The sequence below is a fragment of the Rissa tridactyla genome, chromosome W (assembly GCF_028500815.1).
Source record: "Rissa tridactyla isolate bRisTri1 chromosome W, bRisTri1.patW.cur.20221130, whole genome shotgun sequence".
Lineage (NCBI taxonomy): Eukaryota > Metazoa > Chordata > Aves > Charadriiformes > Laridae > Rissa > Rissa tridactyla.
The window spans coordinates 23,258,342-23,278,548 of NC_071496.1; the positions used below are offsets into that span (position 1 = coordinate 23,258,342).

The following is a 20,207-nucleotide window of genomic DNA, read 5'->3' on the forward strand; positions in this document are numbered from 1 at the left end:
AAAATCCTCTTCTGAAATATAGCTCTGACTGCACAAGCAATTTTGTGTGATTGTAACTTTAGTAACGTTAGCAGTGCAATTGTATTTAAATATTAAAAAAGTTAAACAGGAAGCAAATGTGACAGAAGGAAACATACTCCTTTGTCATTAACAGCATTAAAGGGACTGAGGACAGCTATGAAAGCTGGGCTTCTCTGACAGCACTTAAAAAGTTCAGACTTCTCATTAGCCTATTCTCCTCCTAATATTGGTACTGCTTTCAGCAGAGTTATGAATCATCCTGCAAACAAGTGTCACTTTTAGATGAAGTTGGAAAAAATATTAGAAAGATACTTGTCTTATTTAATTGCTCTTACAGCTTTGAAATAAGAAATAAGCACATAATCTCTTACCGGCTTGGGGTCAGCCGAGAATCCAGGCTGCCAGACTTCATGGTAATAGTGTCAGTAAATAGCACGTCCTTTGCTGGAGATGCTAGGGCTTCTGAGTGAGACAGTGAAGGATGCATCCTCTGCTGTTGTAAACGTTTTAGTGTAGCATAGCCAAAGGCATCTCGAGAACTTGCGTAGCTAAAGTTATAGTCAGCAAGACTTTTTATTGTGGCAAGAGAAGGAGCCTTAAGAGACTGGGCTCTTCGGGGAAGTGTATGAGAAGACCCTGGTAGTACCAGGGATACAGAGTTGGATTTTGAGAGAGGCAGGTGGTTAGACTGTGGTGTTGAACAGTGACTTGGTTTAACTGTTTTTGTGCTTACCACAGTACTCAAACTTCCACAGTCAGTATCTACATTTGTAGTGTCCGCACCTACCGTCTCCCTCGAAGGGCTAGAGCTCATTGAACTTATGCCACTTGTTGTGGTATCTGTATTAAAACTTAAGCTACGACTCTTGAAATGTGTTTGTGTAGTACCATCTCCTATTAGCCTTTCTCTGCTTGTGTTTTCCTGATGAATTTCATTTCCAAGACCTTTTGGCAGCTTCAGATCATTTTCTCCAATACTTGGGGTACTATCAGTATCTTCCATGTGCTTACTTCCAACAAAAGAAGTTTCTAATCGTAAAGTCTGGATTTTAGGAGCTCTGAAAAAAGGGTTGAATTCTTCCCCAGCAGGAAAGTCTATGCTACTGGAAGGTTCTGTTACAGTACGATTTCGCCTCAGGCCTGATTTACTGTCAGATGTCAGCTTTCCTCCTTTTGGATCACTGCTACTTCTATGTTTTTTATTAGGTAGAGTAAGAGAGTTTAGAATGCGATTTTTCACAAGTCTGCTAGAAGAAAAAAAAGGAAAGGGACTACGGTCTTTGTCCTTTGAAGGTCCAGGTCTATCATAAAATATTTGTTCTGCATCTTCAGTAATATCTAGGAAGAACGTACTAGTGCAAGTACTACCAAAACGGTCATCCTCCATGATGAACATACCTGAAATTATATGAGACACTGTCACTAAAAATGGACATTTCTTCAAAGTGTATAAACTATGTTGTGAAAAAGTAAGCAATTCTATAAAAGCTAAAATGGGAGACTATATGTTTTACCACAATTTTAATTCATCATTTTTTCTGCAGAACTTTGTACTGTAAATTAAGTATCTTCAGGAGTACCCAAGCTGAAAGTCTCATTGCTTCAAAAGAAAGCACTATCTTATTTCAGTGCAAATATCCAGCTACTAGGATTACAATTGATGCACTGTTTAATGATATCTAAAAATGGTATATTTCTGGATTTAAATTCCAAATATCAATAGCAAAATTAAAATGTATTAGATACACAAAATATACAAAAATTTAAATACAGTAATACTGTATATATGTGTGTGTGTATACACACAGAATATATATTCTATATATTCCTTTATTCCTTTGAGGATAAACAAATAAATGTATCATTAGGTATAAAGCATGGAGATTTCTGCAGGGTATTATAGCAAGCTGCCATAACTTGACATTAAAAAAAACCCAAACAACCCCTAATGTTAAAATTTCTTATTTCTACACCAAATGTAGATCTAAGACACTGTTCTCTTCCCTCTCACTTGGTTACATCTCTCTAAATGCATATAACTGTCCCCTGGCTTGCGCTTTTCTTTCTTGCAATAGCACCCTTTAAACCATTTACCTGAACCTCATATCCTGCCAAAAAGTCGGTAAGAACACCAAAATACTGTTTTGTGGTGGGGTTTTTTTAGTTGTTGCTTGTTTGGGTTTTTTTTTTTGTTTTTTGTTTGGGTTTTTTTGTTGTTACTTACTTGAAGGCATACTTTCACTTTCACTGTTATGCCTAGAACTGGTGGACTCAGAGTTCAAGCTAAGAGTACTAGGTACAGAAGAAAGTTCATTGCAGAGCTGCTCCATGTCATCAGGGACCACTGGCCAAGGCTGTCTACGACTGTGTCTCACTGCATCCCAGTTATGATGCTTCAAAATGTCACATCCTTGTTTAGTTTTTGCTATTAGACCAAGCGTGTAGACACAGGTTCTGTATTTAATGTATATATAGAAAAAAGAGCAACAATAATAGCATCTAATTTAACTAAACTTATTTCTCTCTTGAAAGGAAACAGTTTCAAAACAATTCAGCAGAAACTTCACAAAATTGCCAAATAGCTTTTTGTTCCTGATTTTTATTTGTAAATCAATGGAAGCTTAAGAGATGCACTAAAATACCTGGGAACAATACACTATTAAAAAATAAATAAAAATTATTACAAGAGCCTGATACATAAAGTATAAAAGTACCTTTTTTTAAAAGGGTAAACATTAGTGCAGCAGCAGTATTTGGCAAAAGACCATCTATCTATGCTTTCTTTTAATGAATCAAAATGATACTGAATAAAAATTATAGAATAATAAATTGATTCTAACAGAGATACAAATATTTTATTTTAATTTTTTATATTTTATATTTTATATTATAAATATTTATATAAATAAATTTTATATTTTATAAATAAATATTTTATAATTTTAATTTTAATTTAAACAGAGATAGCAAATATTTTAATTATTTTTTAAAAACTGAAAAAAGTAGTATGTATCTTTTTTCATAGGATTAATTTGCTTACTGCATGTTCTTTTAGACTTCCTATACAATTCTGAGATTGTTTAGGACTGAGATTGATCAATGATCTTTAATAATTGATTTCCAAGTGGCAAAACTATATTCACATAAATTAGGTAAGGCTATTTGAAAACCTACTGGAACTACCATCTGTGCATAAATCAGATAGATACACATACCCTCTAATGGAGAGAACCTCACAATGTTGTGCAAGTGCCATTATATCGGGAATTACATTTTCCTCTTGAAGCAAGATAAGACCCCAATTTGATGATCCAATATTTCCCTGAAATAAAACAATTTGTCAAATAAGTTTTGATTTTGATGTGACCTGCAGCACTATCAGTGTAAAGCTTTTGACGTTTTTTTTTATTTGGTGGTTGGTACAGTTTCAAGCCATATCTTCTCAAAGCAATTAGAGATTTGATCACCCTTTTTGGCATTTCCTAGTTATGCAAATCCAAAAAAGGACTTGGAACACTATGTATAATACCTAAAACTGGTCACAGTTAACTACTAAATATTCCTCATTTTACCAATTCTACTACAGCCAGCAGTATGATCTTGAATTAGTCATTTTACATTCTTAAACAGGCATTTTATTACATATCTACAATATCTTCCAGTAATAGTCACCTTAGCCAAATGTTCCAAAATATACTTTGGGGAAGACAAGAAAGAGGCACACAAACAGTTGAGGTGGCAAAGCAACTTTAGAAGCGTAGCTTGGATAGGCACAGACACTAGGTTTTCCCCATGTTATCCCAAGTACTAGGGATGTCATGACCATATGTATTCACACGCATCAACAGTGGCAACCAACTTTCTTCCAGAAAAACTGAATTTTGGAACACCACAGTAAATGTATTAAAAATATACCACAGCAAGTGGTAACCACTGGTTCCATAGTAATACTGTTGCTACAGGTGTCAATCTGCTCTTTTTATTTGGTTTAAAACAACACACACACACCCTCCCCCCAAAAAAAACCATAAAAAAGAAAGACAAAGAGACTATTAAAAGACTCAGAACAAAACAGGTGCAGTGAACAATTTTCACCTGAAAGTCCAGTTAAGGTACTTTCCACTAACTTGGAAAGTCACACATGTTTTATGACAAAACCCCTAAATAATGATTTTAAGGGATTTTGCTTAGTTATTTCAGAAGAGTCATAATAACAACTCAAACAGCTGCAAAAAGATTGTAAATCTATTACTAACCAAGGCCCAAAGGGCTGCTTTCAGCTGCTTAATTCCTTCCCACTTATCCAGCATTGGGGAATGAACAGTGTAACTTAGATCTGTAACAATATTCTGAAGGAGAAAAACAGAAGAAAAAAATATTCAGTTGAAAATTAAAAGGAGATGTCAGTAAAACAGGTTCTCTTGCAGTTTTAATAAAGGTAAAGTGCTAATTTAAAGTATGCACCCTAAAATAAAACAGTGGTAGTTCTAGCATAATAACCATAAATTAACAGCAATGGTAATGTAGGTAGAAAATTTTAACATTACCACTGACTGCATCAGGTTAACTCAGATTCTATAACGATAACATATTCAGATTAAGATGCTACAATATATAAGATTTCTCTTGAACTTTTTGACTATTATATGCAATTCATTACATCATCTTGCAAACGCACATAAAAAGTCAATTTAAACAAATATGAATTATCTTAGGGTTTTCTTAGCTCTTCAGGATATCAGAAAGAAGATTTTATTCCCTCATCTCCATGTTTTTGTATGCATAAAAGGACAGGCTCAGTTTTACTTGTCAATACATGATTCACATACAAACTGAAAAGTTATTTCTATTGGTGAGTTGCTTTCCATTCTAAGTTTTTGATAGCCATTTTAAGAAAAATATTGCAAGGTATTTCTCTGATATTTCAGTGGTCAGGAATGAATTTTACATGAGACTAGATGGCAAAGACTGTCTTCGCAACTTTTTGGCCCCATGTAACTTGATACTTTCACACTATATTTATTTTGCAATGACTGTGTAAATGCCATTTCTTTTAAAACATGTTTTAAAAGGTTTACAATACTCTTTAAAAATATTTTGAATTATAAACAGTTATTATCCTCACCTGAGACTCTAATAAATGGCAGCCTGTTTTATGGTGTACCAGTTGGCCATAAAGGTGAACTGGCAGGTAGACATGTGGTCGCTGTAATCTGGCAGAAAAAGAAATCAATTTTTCCCAGCAATTCTGAAATTTTCTTTTAAAATAAATTACATTGCAGTGTAATGCAATGAGTATGAAGAGGATTCTTTTGGAGAGTTTACCTTTGGTTGCTCCGACGAACATAGTTATCGCCATCAACAGGTTTGCGATAAGTTGTAAGTGCTTCATTAAGTTGTTCTTCAATCAGTTCAACATACTTTAAGTTATATTCCTAAAAGATGACAAAGGTTGACAAAATACGTTTAGGTGGTTAATGTTTTTATAGTATGGTACTTTATAAGGAAGAAACAATTGAAGTACTCCTTAAGGAAGGCTGAATTTCTTTACGATTTGAAGGTGAGGCTCACCAAAATTACTGCACTTCATACATACAACGAGTTTGCAGAGAGTTGACAACTGATTCCATAATTATTTCAGTGAATTTGTTAAAAAAGGAAAGAAGGAAATACTTCACATCTGATTAATACAAATAATCTCAGACCACCACGCATTTCAGTGTTCCTAGAGAAGTGACATCTTATAAATTAGTAAGAAAAATGGCCTAAAAGGCAACAGGAATGAGACCAAGCACTTATAATCAATTATAAAAACAAAATAACGTATGAAGAGTTTTATTCTAGTCATGACAATGACACATTTTTCTTAATGGGTCTCGTGTTCCTATTTACTTCCTAACATCATAAGCTAATTCTATCTTCATAAGATCTAGATTTAACTTTAATAATCAGCAACAAAGACCAATTGTTCTCAGGGTACCCAGCCCCCTGAGCTGGAAGACAGGGACACAGAGCAGAATGAAGCCCCAGTAATCCAAGGGGAAATGGTTAGCAACCCACTACACTATACAAACACACACAAGTCTATGGGGCCAGATGGGATCCACCCAAGGGTACCGAGGGAGCTGGCAGAAGTGCTCACCAAGCCGCTTTCCATCATTTATCAGCAGTCCTGGCTAACCAGGGAGGTCCCAATTGACGGGAGGCTAGCAAATGTGACTCCCATCCACAAGAAGGGCCGGAAGGAGGGTCCGGGGAACTACAGTCCTGTCAGTCTGACCTCGGTGCCTGGGAAGGTCATGGAAGAGATCATCCTGAGTGCCATTATGCGGCACATGCAGGACAATCAGGTGATCAGGCCCAGTCAGCATGGGTTTATGAAAGGCAGGTCCTGCTTGACTAACCTGATCTCCTTCTATGACAAGGTGACCCACTTGGTGGATGAGGGAAAGGCCATGTATGTTGTTTACCTAGACTTTAGTAAAGCCTTTGATACAGTTTCCCACAGCATTATCCTGGAGAAACTGGCTGCTCATGGCACGGACGGGAGTACTCTTCACTGGGTAAAAAACTGTCTGGATGACCAAGCCCAAGGAGTTGTGGTGAATGAAGTTAAATACAGTTGGCAGCCAGTCACAAGTGATGTTCCCCAGGGCTCAGTATTGGGGCCAGTTCTCTTTAATATCTTTATCAATGATCTGGATGAAGGGATTGAGTGCATCCTCAGGAAGTTTGCTGATGACACCAAGTTCGGCGGGAGTGTTGATCTGCTTGAGGGTAGAAAGGCTCTACAGAGGGATATGGACAGGCTGGATGGATGGGCCGAGGCCAATTGTCCTGCACTTGGGTGCATGCAACGCTACAGGCTTGGGGAAGAGTGGCTGGAAAACTGCCCAGTGGAAAAGGACCTGGGGTGTTGGTCGACAGCCAGCTGAATATGAGCCGGCAGTGTGCCCAGGTGGTCAAGAAGGCCAATAGCATCCTGGCCTGTATCAGGAATAGCGTGGCCAGCAGAACTAGGGAAATGATTGTTCTCCTATACTCGGCACTGGTGAGACTGCACCTTGAATACTGTGTTCAGTTTTGAGCCCTCACTACAGGAAAGGCTTTGAGGTGCTGGAGCATGTCCAAAGAAGAGCAACAAACCTGGTGAAGGGTCTAGAGAACAAGTCTTATGAGGAGCGGCTGATGGAACTGGGGTTGTTTAACCTAGAGAAAAGGAGGCTGAGGGGAGACATTATTGCTCTCTACAACTATCTCATTTTAATGAGGTTGTAGCGAGGTGGGGGTCGGTCTCTTTTCCCTAATAACAAGTGATAGGATGACAGGAAATGGCCTCAAGTTGTGCCAGGGGAGGTTCAGACTGGATATTAGGAAAAACATCTTCACCAAAAGGGTTGTCAAGTATTGGAACCGGCTGCCCATGGAAATGGTTGAGTCGCCATCCCTGGAGTTATTTAAAAGATGTGTTGACGTGGCACTTAGGGACATGGTTTAGTGGTGGATTTGGTAGTGTTAAGTTAACGGTTGGGACTTGATGATCTTAAAGGTCTTTTCCAACCTAAATGATTCTATGATTCTATAACCAGAGTTGACAAATATCTTGAAAAGTAGTATTCCTTTCCACGCTTCTGATAGATAAGACCTTACACAACAACCTATTGTGAAAAGTTAGTAAGTCACTACACTCCTGAAATATTTGCTGAAATATCAAAATTATATAAAAGGCCTGAGTAAATCAAAAGCACGCATGTACAGAGGAGTTATGGAACTGTAAGTCCCTGTCAACCTTTTTCAGCAAAATCATAAGTCACTGAGGCAAAAAATGTATTGGCATTAGCAACACAGATATATGAATGTACAATATTTTTAATAATCTTTGACCTTCTAAACCTGCGTATTCACACCCTTCCTCCTCCTAATTTCAAGCAAACGCACATGTTTTATTCTTAGTATTACCTTTTGCCACTTTTCCATTTGTTTTCTTACATAACCTCTTTCATTTAGATATGAAAACCCCTTTGGAATAGACAGAAATCTGTAAAGTAAGATAAGACAGTCAGTATTCCACTTAAATCACATGATTTGAATAAAAACAAACACATTGTTTCCACAGTGTGAAGTCAAACATTATATTCAACATTTACCTTAGGAGTAGAAGCAAACCTTTGTCTCCAAGGTGAGAAAGAGCTGGTTTCATTTGGATAAGAGCATGAAGATTGGCCTAAAATAATTAAAAACGCATAAATATCTGAGAACTATATAATTCTGAGAACTACAACAATTACAACAGTCTGCCAGCAATGAGGCAGCAAGTTTTTCCACAAAAGGAAGTATCAAACAGCACTAACCTCATCCTAACATTATCCACTTTAAGTACCTTCTATCATTAACATATATCCCCTTTACAAAAAGTATAATGACCAAAATAGCTGAATTAGTCTGAATTCATATTTAAAAGTAAGCATAATCCAGAAGTCTACATTTTCTTGTCATTAATATTGCAGTATTTTCAGAAAGGGGTCTATAAACTATTATGAAGTCTATCAATGACAATCGAGAAAGGAAATAATCACTAGCTTCTTGCATACTTTTACTTTGCTACTGAGGGAGGGGGTGGGGAACAGCTTACAGAGTAGCATACCAAAAAGTTGAAAAGGGGAAGGATGCTCACCTTGTCTTCACATGCCTCATCTAGAATATCAAGTGCCTCAGAAGAAACAGTTTTATTTTTGTCATGTAACTGGGTTACCAGTAACTCAATTCCCCAGTTGCTGAAGAACTCTACATTTGCTCTCAGTAATACTCGTAAGTGTTTTGTTGCATACAACCTGCAGCTCTGCAAAAGTAAGGAAAATATTTTTTGAATGGAAGAAAAATAGCTAATGTAGTTAATGATTTATCACTTTTAAAAATACATTTCAATTACCATACTTTATAGCAAATAACTGCATTGCACACCTTAATGCATTAAAACTACAGTCTACTTAAGAGCTATTTCTATCTTATCAAATGGGAAATTTGAGTCTGAAATCACAAGTAATCTGGTCACTGCAAGTCTCCTTGGAAAGCCCTTATCAATCATTCGTTGTGATGGCACCGCACAAATTCATCAGGATACGCAGGAGAAATACCTTGTAAATAACCAGTGCAATTGCATGTATTTTCATGTATGTAATGTTTTGGAAAATACTTTAAGAAGCAAATCTTAGAACCTCTGGGGAATTTATTTTAATAAATTTTAAATTGTTTCCCAAAAGTATCTGATCTTCAAAGCTTCTCAGAAAACCATCTAAATATAAAAATGTTATTTTCTGTAATAAGACAGTTTCCCAACATTTAGTTTACTACCATGAATTTCTCTAAGTGACAGCAGAATGAAGTACCTTGTCAGTTCCTGTACTGCTGTTCAAAACTTGCTGAATAAACAGCATAAACTGATTAACATAATTTTTATTAGAAAAACTACACACAAAATAGAAGCAAACAGGCTTAATCTACAAGAATTTGTTCTAGAGTAAGTATAGAACAACCCTGACAATGTATACTCACTGGGAAAGGTGTTATCTTTACTTACTTAGACAAGCATAGTTATAAAAGACAAAATCAGGTGCCCAAATCTTTCTTCAGGTCTTCAGTCCTTATACCTTTATGGCTATTATAGCTATAACCAAGTAATTTTTCTATATGTTAAAATATAAATTATCTGTGTTGGGATGCATGTGAATATCTTTACTCTAAGACATAGATGAATTGGTCCAGGTTGGACAGCACTACCTAGGTTAACGATATCTTCTGGATTTTTTCTGTTCCTCCAGAAATACTTGGCAAGCGGGACTTGAAAGAAAATGGGAGTAGGAAACGTGAATGTGCACAGTTTATTTCATAAACCTTGTCTCATTATTTCAACTTCAAGTATCATGCACATTTCTATTTATTCAATATACAGAGTCTTATTTTTTGGAAGGCAGGAATGACATAACACAAGTACCAAGAATGACTGCAGCAACAGTGATTTGCAACTCTGACTTAGGCTGCACAACCATTTTGAAATGGCTCGCATCCCATTAGTGGTATGCTTTCTGTGTTGAATAGACGACTAGCAGCATACTTATTAAAGATGAGAACAAGAGCTATTATGCCAAAATGAGCACTTGATCTAGATGTTAAGCCTACAGAATAACACAATAACGTGAAAACAGAATTCAGTGTCATGTAGTTCAAGTGTTAAAATCTGTCTATAAAGAATTTTTGTTTTCTGTTTGGAGAAGGAAAAGATGAAGCAAAATCCTGGAATGTTTTTACTTTTAACGGGAACCAAAAGGAAAACCAGTGTAGAAGATATGTGAGGAAACAGGCATTCCCTTCTTTCTCCCAAGCATCAACTACAAGAAAAACAGATAAAGCCCAGTACCATATGTCAGAAGTTCTTACTTTCAATAGGAAAGGTCTTTGTGACCCATAGAAGTGATGACGCAAGTCAGAGGTCACTATGCTTAGCCGATTACATACAGCTCAGCATAGATGCCAGTAGATATAGGATAAATCTACCTCTTAGTCACCCATGAAGATAAAAGGTTATGAACTGCAACACTTGAGGACACACTGACTACTCTGCTGTTTCCACCAGAAAGGCGCCTGAGGCAGTATTAATTTGCACAAAAGCACATCTAGAAATAGGTTAAGATGTGCTTCTGCTTCACTGATCTGCAAAAGATATTGCTCTGTAAATGTTTTTGTTGTATATAGTCACCCCAAAAAAGCTACTCTCCCCTTCTAACACTAAGCTGACTACAGAAATTATTTTTCCTTGTTCTGAGACACTCATTAGCAAATGGCTAAACAAACCCGCTTCACAGCTCTGGGTAGCTGTAAAAGGTGTATGAGGCTATAACCTCATTTAACTCACAAAAAAGAGCATCTTCAGCTCTTGAAATAAACAGATAGTAAAAATAAGATATCTCATTAAAAAAACATCTTAGGGAATTAAAATTTCTGAAGGGAAGAAGCCTTGCTGGAGATGGTCTTTCTCCCTTACAAAACACAGCTTTTTAGAAATTGAGCCCAGTTCCATGCATTTTTATTGCTTTTAAACATAATTTAGAAGCCAGAGGCAGCATATGGAATAAAAAAAAAAAAAATAAAAAAAAATTTCACAATTTGTCTTCTGGATTCTGAATTAATACAAACCATTCCATAGGCATTTGCTTACTATACAGACTCCACTCATCCTACTGGGTCCTCATAAGAAGTCCTTGAAAAGGGAAGGTGGAACGGCTTACAAGTGCCTTATTTGAATTGAACTGCATGTTCATTTTTAATCTTAGGATTCACTTGTCCAAGATGACAGAATGTCAGTTCTGGTAATATTAAAAAATATATTCTCCCTATAGGACAGAGCAGAGAGTGGTATAAACTGCGCCAAGTTTCAATTTTTTCCTATCATGCCTGCTAAACACAAAGGAGTAAATCTTTGTTTGCTGTTGACAATGCTGCTATTTCAGAATTCCAGACCGTAAACCCCAGAAAATGGCAGATACCTTCCCCTAACATCTAAGCAGACATACTTCCAAATTACTCCTCAGTCAGCGAAACTGCCCATACAAATATCTGTCAGTTCAATATTTCAATATTCTTTCTGGTATCTTATCCTCTCCAAATTGACAACTATTTCCACCTCAAGCAAATATTTTAGTTTCTGGAAGAGACTTGTAGTTTTGCCAATTACAGTAGCTCAAAACTACCACTTATACCACTAAGGATACAGTTAATATCAGAATAATAGAAATGTTTTATCCTTCGGATTAGCTTTTTATGCTTTGATCTTCTATTGGGAGCACAAACACCAGAAACATTAAACACAAGCATTTTGTCCAAGAGATGGTACTGGCAATATTCTGTACACCAAGCATTGCCAAAGGGTTCTTCAAAAGGTTAGCATTTTGCCTTTTTGTCAAGTAGTAGTCAATGACATTTTCTCCTCAAAATGTCATCAGTTCAGTTTCCACCATAAGAATGTATGCAGCTAGGCACATGTAAAACAGGAAAAGAATTTCTTAAGGAAGTAAATAAATTTTATCCAAGTATGAAAAAATTAGCAGTTGATGCAAATATAGATCCATTCTGCTGTCTGAGACAGTCCATTCTATTTGTGCTTTTCTTCTTTTAGACCAAAGATACAAAATATTTCCTTATGAATTCCAAGCAGGTCAACTAATTCAGGAAACAAAATGTTCTGAAGCAGTTTTATCCATCCCTCAGGGTTCAATACATAACACAAAGGAAGTCAGGCTCTATTTAAGAGGTTCAAACAGTAAATTTTCCTTCTTTCCTAGTATCCTGATAGTAAAAGATTCATTTACATTTGTGATGAACAAACAAGATTTAATTTTTTTGATATTTCTTAAATGTGTTATCATAAATATTTTTTCTTTTTATTTATTTTTTTTTAAAAGAAAATATTGAAGGTATTCTCATAGTACTGCAGGGTACAAAAATCAAGGTACAGTCTCATCCAGTGCAACGCTGAACTCTAAATAGTAGAATTTAAGTCACAACACATCTCGTCTGTGAGCTTTCCTAGAGATCACTGTGGTAAGAGACCTGCTATACCTGACTGCACGCCTAACTGACTACTGACCCATATCAGTGCATATATTTTATAAGTAAAACTGTAACCTTTCTCATAAGTCAGTGCTAAGCAGTTGAGAAAACATACCCTAATCATTTCTATTCTTTTACATTTCAAGAGACTTCCAAAAATAGACAGTTACTTAATCTCTGCTGTTTCCCTAGACGACATTGCAAGATCCATGCATCAATGTGAGACTGGGAAATGAAATCATTAGAACTCAGTAGCAATAGCCTACTAACATAGGCTGAGACCTTAAAACACCACGGATGTGAGAAAGCATCAGTGTTTCTAGAAAAAGAGATCTCTAACTTTAAAACTAATTATTTAGGTTGGAGCTCCAAAATTTGAGTTCTTAAGTTTCTGAGCCTGTATAATGTCTCTTAGCTTTTGCCAAGAAGTTCTACCTTGACATCTGTCAAGGTTTGGCATTAAATACTCATGGTAATGCCAGAGAGGCCTATTAAAATTCAGATCACGATCTCTAATCCTTTTCACAATCCCAAACAGACCAGAACTGAAATAGGCAAACCTGGGGGCTTGTCATGGTTTAACCCCAGCCGGCAACTAAGCACCACAAAGCGCTCATTCACTTCTCCCCTGGTGGGATGGGGGGGGAGAATCAGAAGGGTAAAAGTGAGAAAACTCATGGGTTGAGATAAAAACAGTTTAATAATTAAAAAGAAAAAAAAAGTAATAAAAAACCAACAAACAACAACAAAGAGAGAGGAAAATAAAACCCAAGAAAAACAAGCAATGCAAAAGAAAATAATTGCTCGCCACCAACTGACCTATGCCCAGCCAGTCCCTGAGCAGTGCTGCCCCCCACCCCAACCACCCCCCCAAGTTTTCTTGCTCAGCATGACATCACACAGTATGGAATATCGTAGAATCATAGAATTGCCTAGGTTGGAAGGGACCTTTCAGATTATTGAATCCAACCATCAACCTAGCACTGACAAAAAACATCACTAAACCACATCTCTAAGCACCACATCTACTCGTCTTTTAAATACCTCCAGGGATGGTGACTCAACCACTTCTCCAGGCAGCCTGTTCCGATGGCATGACAACCCTTTCATTGTAAAAATTTTTCCTAATATCCAGTCTAAACCTCCCCTGGCACAACTTGAGGCCATTTTCTCTTGTCCTATCGCCTGTTACTTGGGAAAAGAGACAGACCCCCACCTCACTACAACCTCCTTTCAGGTAGTTGTAGAGAGCGATAAGGTCTCCCCTCAGTCTCCTTTTCTCCAGGCTAAACAACCCCAGCTCCCTCAGCTGCTCCTCATAAGACTTGTTCTCCAGACCCCTCACCAGCTTTGTTGCCCTTCTGTGGACCCATTCCAGCACCTCAGTGTCTTCTTTTGTGGTGAGGGGACCAAAACTGGACACAATACTCAAGGTGGGGCCTCACCAGTGCCGAGTATAGGGGGACAGTCACTTCCCTAGTCCTACTCACCACGCTGTTCCTGATACAGGCCAGGATGCTGTTGGCCTTCTTGGCCACCTGGGCACACTGCTGGCTCATATTCAGCTGCCTGTCAACCAACACCCCCAGGTCCTTTTCAGCCAGGCAGCTCTCCAGCCACTCTTCCCCAAGCCTGTATTGCTGCATGGGGTTGTTGTGACCCAAGTGCAGGACCCGGCACTTGGCCTTGTTGAACCTCATACCATTGGCCTCGGCCCATGGATCCAGCCTGTCCAGATCCCTCTGTGTGGGGAAGCAATGGAAGATCAGTGAGGAGGACTGTAAATACCCTCAAGTGACTTGCACCTGGGTGCTGGGAAACACATATATCACGCTAATTGTTGTCCAGTCTTGGGTGCTTGCAAGTAAAACATTTGCACTTAGATAACATAAGTCTGTGATAGACTCAGGGACACTTTATTTAGCCGCTTGAGAATCCTGGCCTGTTGTTGAAGATCAAAGCACAGTGGGAAAACTATGCCTGTTTGAACCCTTTAAATACCAGCGAGAACAGGGAGTCCATGCGCGCTCTTGCTAACAAAGACTCTCTTGCTGCCAAGGACTCTTCCTAACAAGGACTCTTCGCGGTGCCTGCGTCCCCTGCTTGTGTGCTTCTACCCAGGTGTTGCTTTGGAGATTCCCCGGTCCATGAGGTATCAAGATTAAACTTGTTCTTTGCCTTTCACACATGGTTTTGTGGTTGTTCCTGCATCCTGCCTGCATCAGCTTACACACTCTGCAACGCCTTTCTACCCTCAAGCAGGTTGACACTCCCACCTAACTTGGTGTCATCTGCAAACTTCCTGAGGATGCACTCAATCCCTTCATCCAGATCATTGATAAAGATATTAAAGAGAACTGGCCCCAATACCAAGCTCTGGGGAACACCAGTCATGACTGCCTGCCAACTGGATTTAACTCCATTCACCAAAACTCTCTGGGCCTGGCCCTTCAGACAGTTTTTAACCCAGCATAGAGTATTCCAGTCCAAGCCATGGGCAGCCAGTTTCTCCAGGAGAATGCTGTGGGAAACTGTATCAAAGGCTTTACTAAAGTCCAGGTAAACAACATCCACAGCCTTTCCCTCATCCACCAAGCAGGTCACCTTGTCATAGAAGGAGATCAGGTTAGTCAAGCAGGACCTGCCTTTCATAAACCCATGCTGACTGGGCCTGATCACCTGATTGTCCTGCATGTGCCGCATAATGGCACTCAGGATGATGTCTTCCATGACCTTCCCAGGCACCGAGGTCAGACTGACAGGACTGTAGTTCCCCGGACCCTCCTTCCGGCCCTTCTTGTGGATGGGAGTCACATTTGCTAGCCTCCAGTCAATTGGGACCTCCCCGGTTTGCCAGGACTGCTGATAAATGATGGAAAGTGGCTTGGTGAGCACTTCTGCCAGCTCCCTCAGTACCCTTGGGCGGATCCCATCTGGCCCCATAGACTTGTGTATGTCTAGGTGCTGTAGCAGGTCCCTCAACATCTCCCTTTGGTAGGTTGGGGTCAGCTGTCATGGCTGTATCCCCCGCCAACTTTTTGTGCACCCCCAGCCTACTTGCTGGTGGGGCAGTGTGAGAAGCAGAAAAGGCCTTGACTCTGTGTAAGCACTGCTTGGCAATAACTAAAACATCTCTGTATTATCAACGCTGTTTCCACCACAAATCCAAAACACAGCCCCATACAAGCTACTATGAAGAAATTTAACTCTAACCCAGCCAAAACCAGAACAGGGCTCTACAAGCTTTCTTAATTTCTAAGGTGACGGAGAGTGACGTCTATTCTACTTGCATCCGAAGTACAAGAAGTGTTTACTACCCATTGTTCATTTAGCTGAACTACAAATAGGTGGAAATTGTATTTTAGTCATCATCACTAATGGCAGCAGTAGCTCTCAACTGCTTTCTGGCTTTGTATATGTTTGGGACAGTATGTTCAGACAGTATCTGCACCCCACCTCAAGCCAGTCTGCTTACAGCTAGTGATACCTGTATCGGAGCGGAATATATTCTGTTCTGTTTCTTCCCCCCCCATTTAAAAGGTCTTTATAGAACATTTGGAAGAAGATCAACCCGTTCCTTCTGGTCTAAGTACTGGATGCTTGAAAATGTTTGGAAGAATCTCTCTCAAAACAGAATTTAAGTCCTCATATCTTAGATATCAGTATCAATAAATCTTTCCCAAAATCTAAATCACAAACGCTAATTCATAATAAAATGCCTAAAATTATCTGTAGAACTGTATACCTCATTGAGGAGACCGTGACGGCATGCCTAGACTTTTTTTTCTAATTGTTAACTAGCTGCATTTGGAAGAAACTAAAATGATGGAGTGCTCTTCTCCCTTGTACAGCCTTTTTTTATGAAGGAAAAGTAGCCGGGAGGTGGTGAGGGAGACAGTATCCATTGACACAAAATCTCAATAGAAACAGCTAAATGAAGTTCCACTGTTTAAACTGCTTTTAACTGACAGTCATCTAAACAGGAGCTTAGAAGTCTAAAAGAGACACAGGCATGTGTCCTCACAACATATGAATTTCTATTTCCTTGCTCAGAACCCCCTTGTTCCAGGAGCTACAGCTTCTACTCAGTTCCACCACAGTAATCTCAATCGTTATCAAAACATATCTATCACTGGAAGGTTAATCTGCTTATTACTTCTAGAAATACACATTTCTGTTTGTGAAAACAATGCCTTCACCACTGATTTAGGATGCCCACTGACCTAGACAATAATGTTATATTTGGTTTATGCATTTAAAGACTTTAACCCCCTTCATACATGAGAGAAACATCTGTTTGAATGACATAATTTCTTGACCGTAAATACAATACAAGGTGTGAAGTCCACAGCAAATTCAAAAGATATACGAGTAGGAGTTTCATTTCTCTAAATACAAAATTAAAAACCTTTCTGTATATATATTATCTTAAAAATTAAGTCATGCACCTTGAATAACAAAATAAACGTCTAGTGGCAAATAACAATGGAACATAAATTGAATCGAACTTACATCAGTAGCTGCTGTCAGGATTTTAGAAAGAATGACTCTTGCTAACCCATCTCTGCTGTAATCCAAACTAGAAACAGTCAATTTTAACAAGTGATCCTGGTTCTTCAAAGAACAAAGATTAAGAAGACTGGTGGGGGAAATAAAAATTAGTATTTGAACCCACTCAAACCCCCTTATTTATTCAATCAATAATTTAAACTTAAGTACTCTGAATTAGATTTTCAGTTCTATAAATGCAGAAGAAAACAAAGTAAGGTCTCATATGAAATGAAGTGATTTTAAAGTGTTACATCTGTTGGAGATCAAATAATGCAACTGCAAGGGGAAAAAACAACCCTAAACCAACATTTTTTTATAATTGCTATCTAACAGTTTTGTCAGTATACTTGGATTGGTGATTATGAGTACAAAAATAAATGTTCATGAAGCTCTGTGAACAATTCCACATTGTAAAACATTCTGTGTATACAGCTTGCCATAAGGTTAGTCCTATTAACTGTCTAGATTTTATTGTAAATGAAGTTTTCTGTAGCCAGTAAAAAACTTACATTCTAATAAACAATGAAAGCAGCTTAATTAAAAAAACAGAGTACATCAAAACATGTGAATTTTCTCTTAAAATGTACTATATTTGAAATAAATTGGCCATTGGCCAAATTACTCCCAAAGGAAGGTAAGCTTATTTGTACCCAAACAAAGTTTTGAACTCAACAGCTTCACTCAGATATATTGGACTAAAGTTTAGGTACAACATGCATCATCACATTTCACACACAGTATGATACCTACCAGTTTGTTGGGTGTGGTTTTTTGTTTTTTTTTTTTTTTTTAAACATTTCAGTACAGTATCATCCTTCACGATACTGATTTCTGTCAGATAGGTGTGGACAGGAAAATGTAAGCTATTTTGTAACACAATCACCCATATCTGTTCAGCAAGACAGACTAAAAGACCTCTTAAAAACACCACCCAAACCCCCCACAACTGAGGATCTTTACTTGAAAATAATTTAAAAAATAATTTAAAAGTTTTCAGCTTTACAGACAGTGGTCCTCATGCACAGTTTACACATTCAAAACAATTATACCTGTAAGCATGATTCAAACAGAATAAACACACTTACCACTGAAACACATTACATTTTTCAAGCATTTTCACTCCATGAGGGTAACAAGAGAGTGTACCAAAAAACAGAAAGTAGTGCTGGCTAAGGGTATTTAGTAACCCATTATTTTGAAGACTACATTCAGGTTTCATTCCCGATGAAGAGTTGAGCCAATGTACAATATCTTTAACCAATTCCTCCAGGTAACCTTGTCCATCCTAACAAAACAAAGAGTAATAGAATTTACGAACAACAGAACTGGGTGTCTCTTCTTTACTGAAATCTATCATTTAAAGTTTCTTAAAATGTACAAACACAAGACAGATACAAAATAGAAATGCTGTTTGGCAAACACAATTCAGACTAAAGAGAAAGGTTCAAGGCAAATAAAAGGAGTTTAGCTTGGAGACACCTTAGGACGAATTCTATTCTTTCCAAGAAAAGGATTGTTCAATGACATTTTCCTCTGGCCTGAGGCATAAAAGTCTTTAGCGCGCAAGAAGAAAGAAGGCAGAGAAACAAAGGATATACATAGGAAAAAAAAAAAATCCAAACAAACAAAAAAACCCCCAAAAATCACAACAGAAACAAAAAAATCACAACCAAACCCTAAGTTGCGTTTAATAATAAAACTCCTACTTAAACACAGTCATCTCCCCAGTGTCTTATCTGGACAATTCAAGATTTTAAACTATATTTCTTAATTACGCTAATCATGTTAGGTTTATCACCCAAAGGCTACAGAAGTCTTTACTAAAATTAAGGTTTTGTTTTTTTCCTCTAAGTGGCATACAGCAGCACTACTCATTCTATCTCCAGTCTTGTAGCTGAAAATTTCTTACCTCTTCTGATTCAAGAAGAAATTCAGTAAACTGACAACCCACCACAGTGAGCTGCTTAGCCTTGGCATAGTTCAGATCCAGGCTGGCATACAGTTTACTGCTAGGCTTGTAAAAATAGAGCAATCTCCTTACAAACCTATGGAAAGTAAAAAAGAATTTGTTATTTTTCAGTAAGACAAGGATAGTCTCACATTACAAAATGATGCTGGTATAAAAGATATTTTATCGATAAATTAGCTTATTAGCAATAAATTTTCAAAATTATCAAAAGAAAGAGAGTAGCAGGTATCAGTAATGAGTCTATCCAGACATGATTTTAGAGATGCAGCTGTACTGTTTGTTATAAAGGGTTTTCTATGCCATGACTTAAAATAAGCAAAGGAACTCAAAATTTCTATACTCTTAGAAGCCATAGCTTCATTCTCATTCTTATAATTTATTCTACTGTAATTTATCCTGCGGTGAGTTTCAAAGACTATACTATCTAGACTTACAAAGAGCTAAAGAAGAGTCTGTCTTAATGTTTATGTGACGTGACATTTCTTTAGCTATAATAGTTAAGGCTACTGTGAAAAAAAAAAAAGTAATTATGTTATGCCAGAAAAAGGCCATATTTTTTCAGCAACAGTATTTTCATTCAACTCACTTAAGCATTTCTGAAGCACAACACAGTGATTGCAAATGCAGACTCTCACACATACTTTTTGAAACCATGGTGAACAATATAGCTTGAATTTTGTGTTGCAGGAATATATCTTCAGCAAAGAGCTTCCCCTCATCAATTCTTAGTCAAAAAATAAACACATTTGTGCTTTAAAAGAACACAGAACGTTCTGTCTGAAGGTAGATATGTCAAGCATTAAGAAAGCTTAACTAGAGCACTTCCTTCAGTTAAAAAAGTGAGAGTAAGCCACTATCCCAACTCCAAACACAGGACCAATTATAAAGGAAATCTGAGGGCTTCTTTAAATTTTGTCAAATGAAGCGTGTTTTATTCTGGGTTATTAGCAATAAATATATTATATATATTAGCACACACATTTATATGTGAGTGTATATATATACATGTATACTTAGGTCTGTGTATATATATGTATATACACATGCATGTGTATATGCACAC

At 37.5% G+C, this 20,207-nt stretch overlaps 1 protein-coding gene across 3 annotated transcripts in view; it reads right to left on the bottom strand.

Moving 5' to 3' along the window:
- The window catches only part of LOC128902029 (rapamycin-insensitive companion of mTOR-like), a 118,692-nt gene that overhangs the window by 23,859 nt on the left and 74,626 nt on the right, over positions 1-20,207 (bottom strand). For all 3 annotated transcript variants that reach the window (XM_054184321.1, XM_054184320.1, XM_054184322.1), the window contains 12 exons: positions 19,085-19,220; positions 18,261-18,460; positions 17,137-17,263; positions 8,696-8,860; positions 8,169-8,245; positions 7,981-8,059; positions 5,347-5,456; positions 5,147-5,234; positions 4,278-4,370; positions 3,237-3,343; positions 2,246-2,475; positions 393-1,419 (listed from right to left, as the gene is read on the bottom strand). In XM_054184321.1, the coding sequence (XP_054040296.1) occupies positions 393-1,419; positions 2,246-2,475; positions 3,237-3,343; positions 4,278-4,370; positions 5,147-5,234; positions 5,347-5,456; positions 7,981-8,059; positions 8,169-8,245; positions 8,696-8,860; positions 17,137-17,263; positions 18,261-18,460; positions 19,085-19,220 (2,439 nt within the window). The remainder of the gene's footprint in view (positions 1-392; positions 1,420-2,245; positions 2,476-3,236; positions 3,344-4,277; positions 4,371-5,146; positions 5,235-5,346; positions 5,457-7,980; positions 8,060-8,168; positions 8,246-8,695; positions 8,861-17,136; positions 17,264-18,260; positions 18,461-19,084; positions 19,221-20,207) is intronic.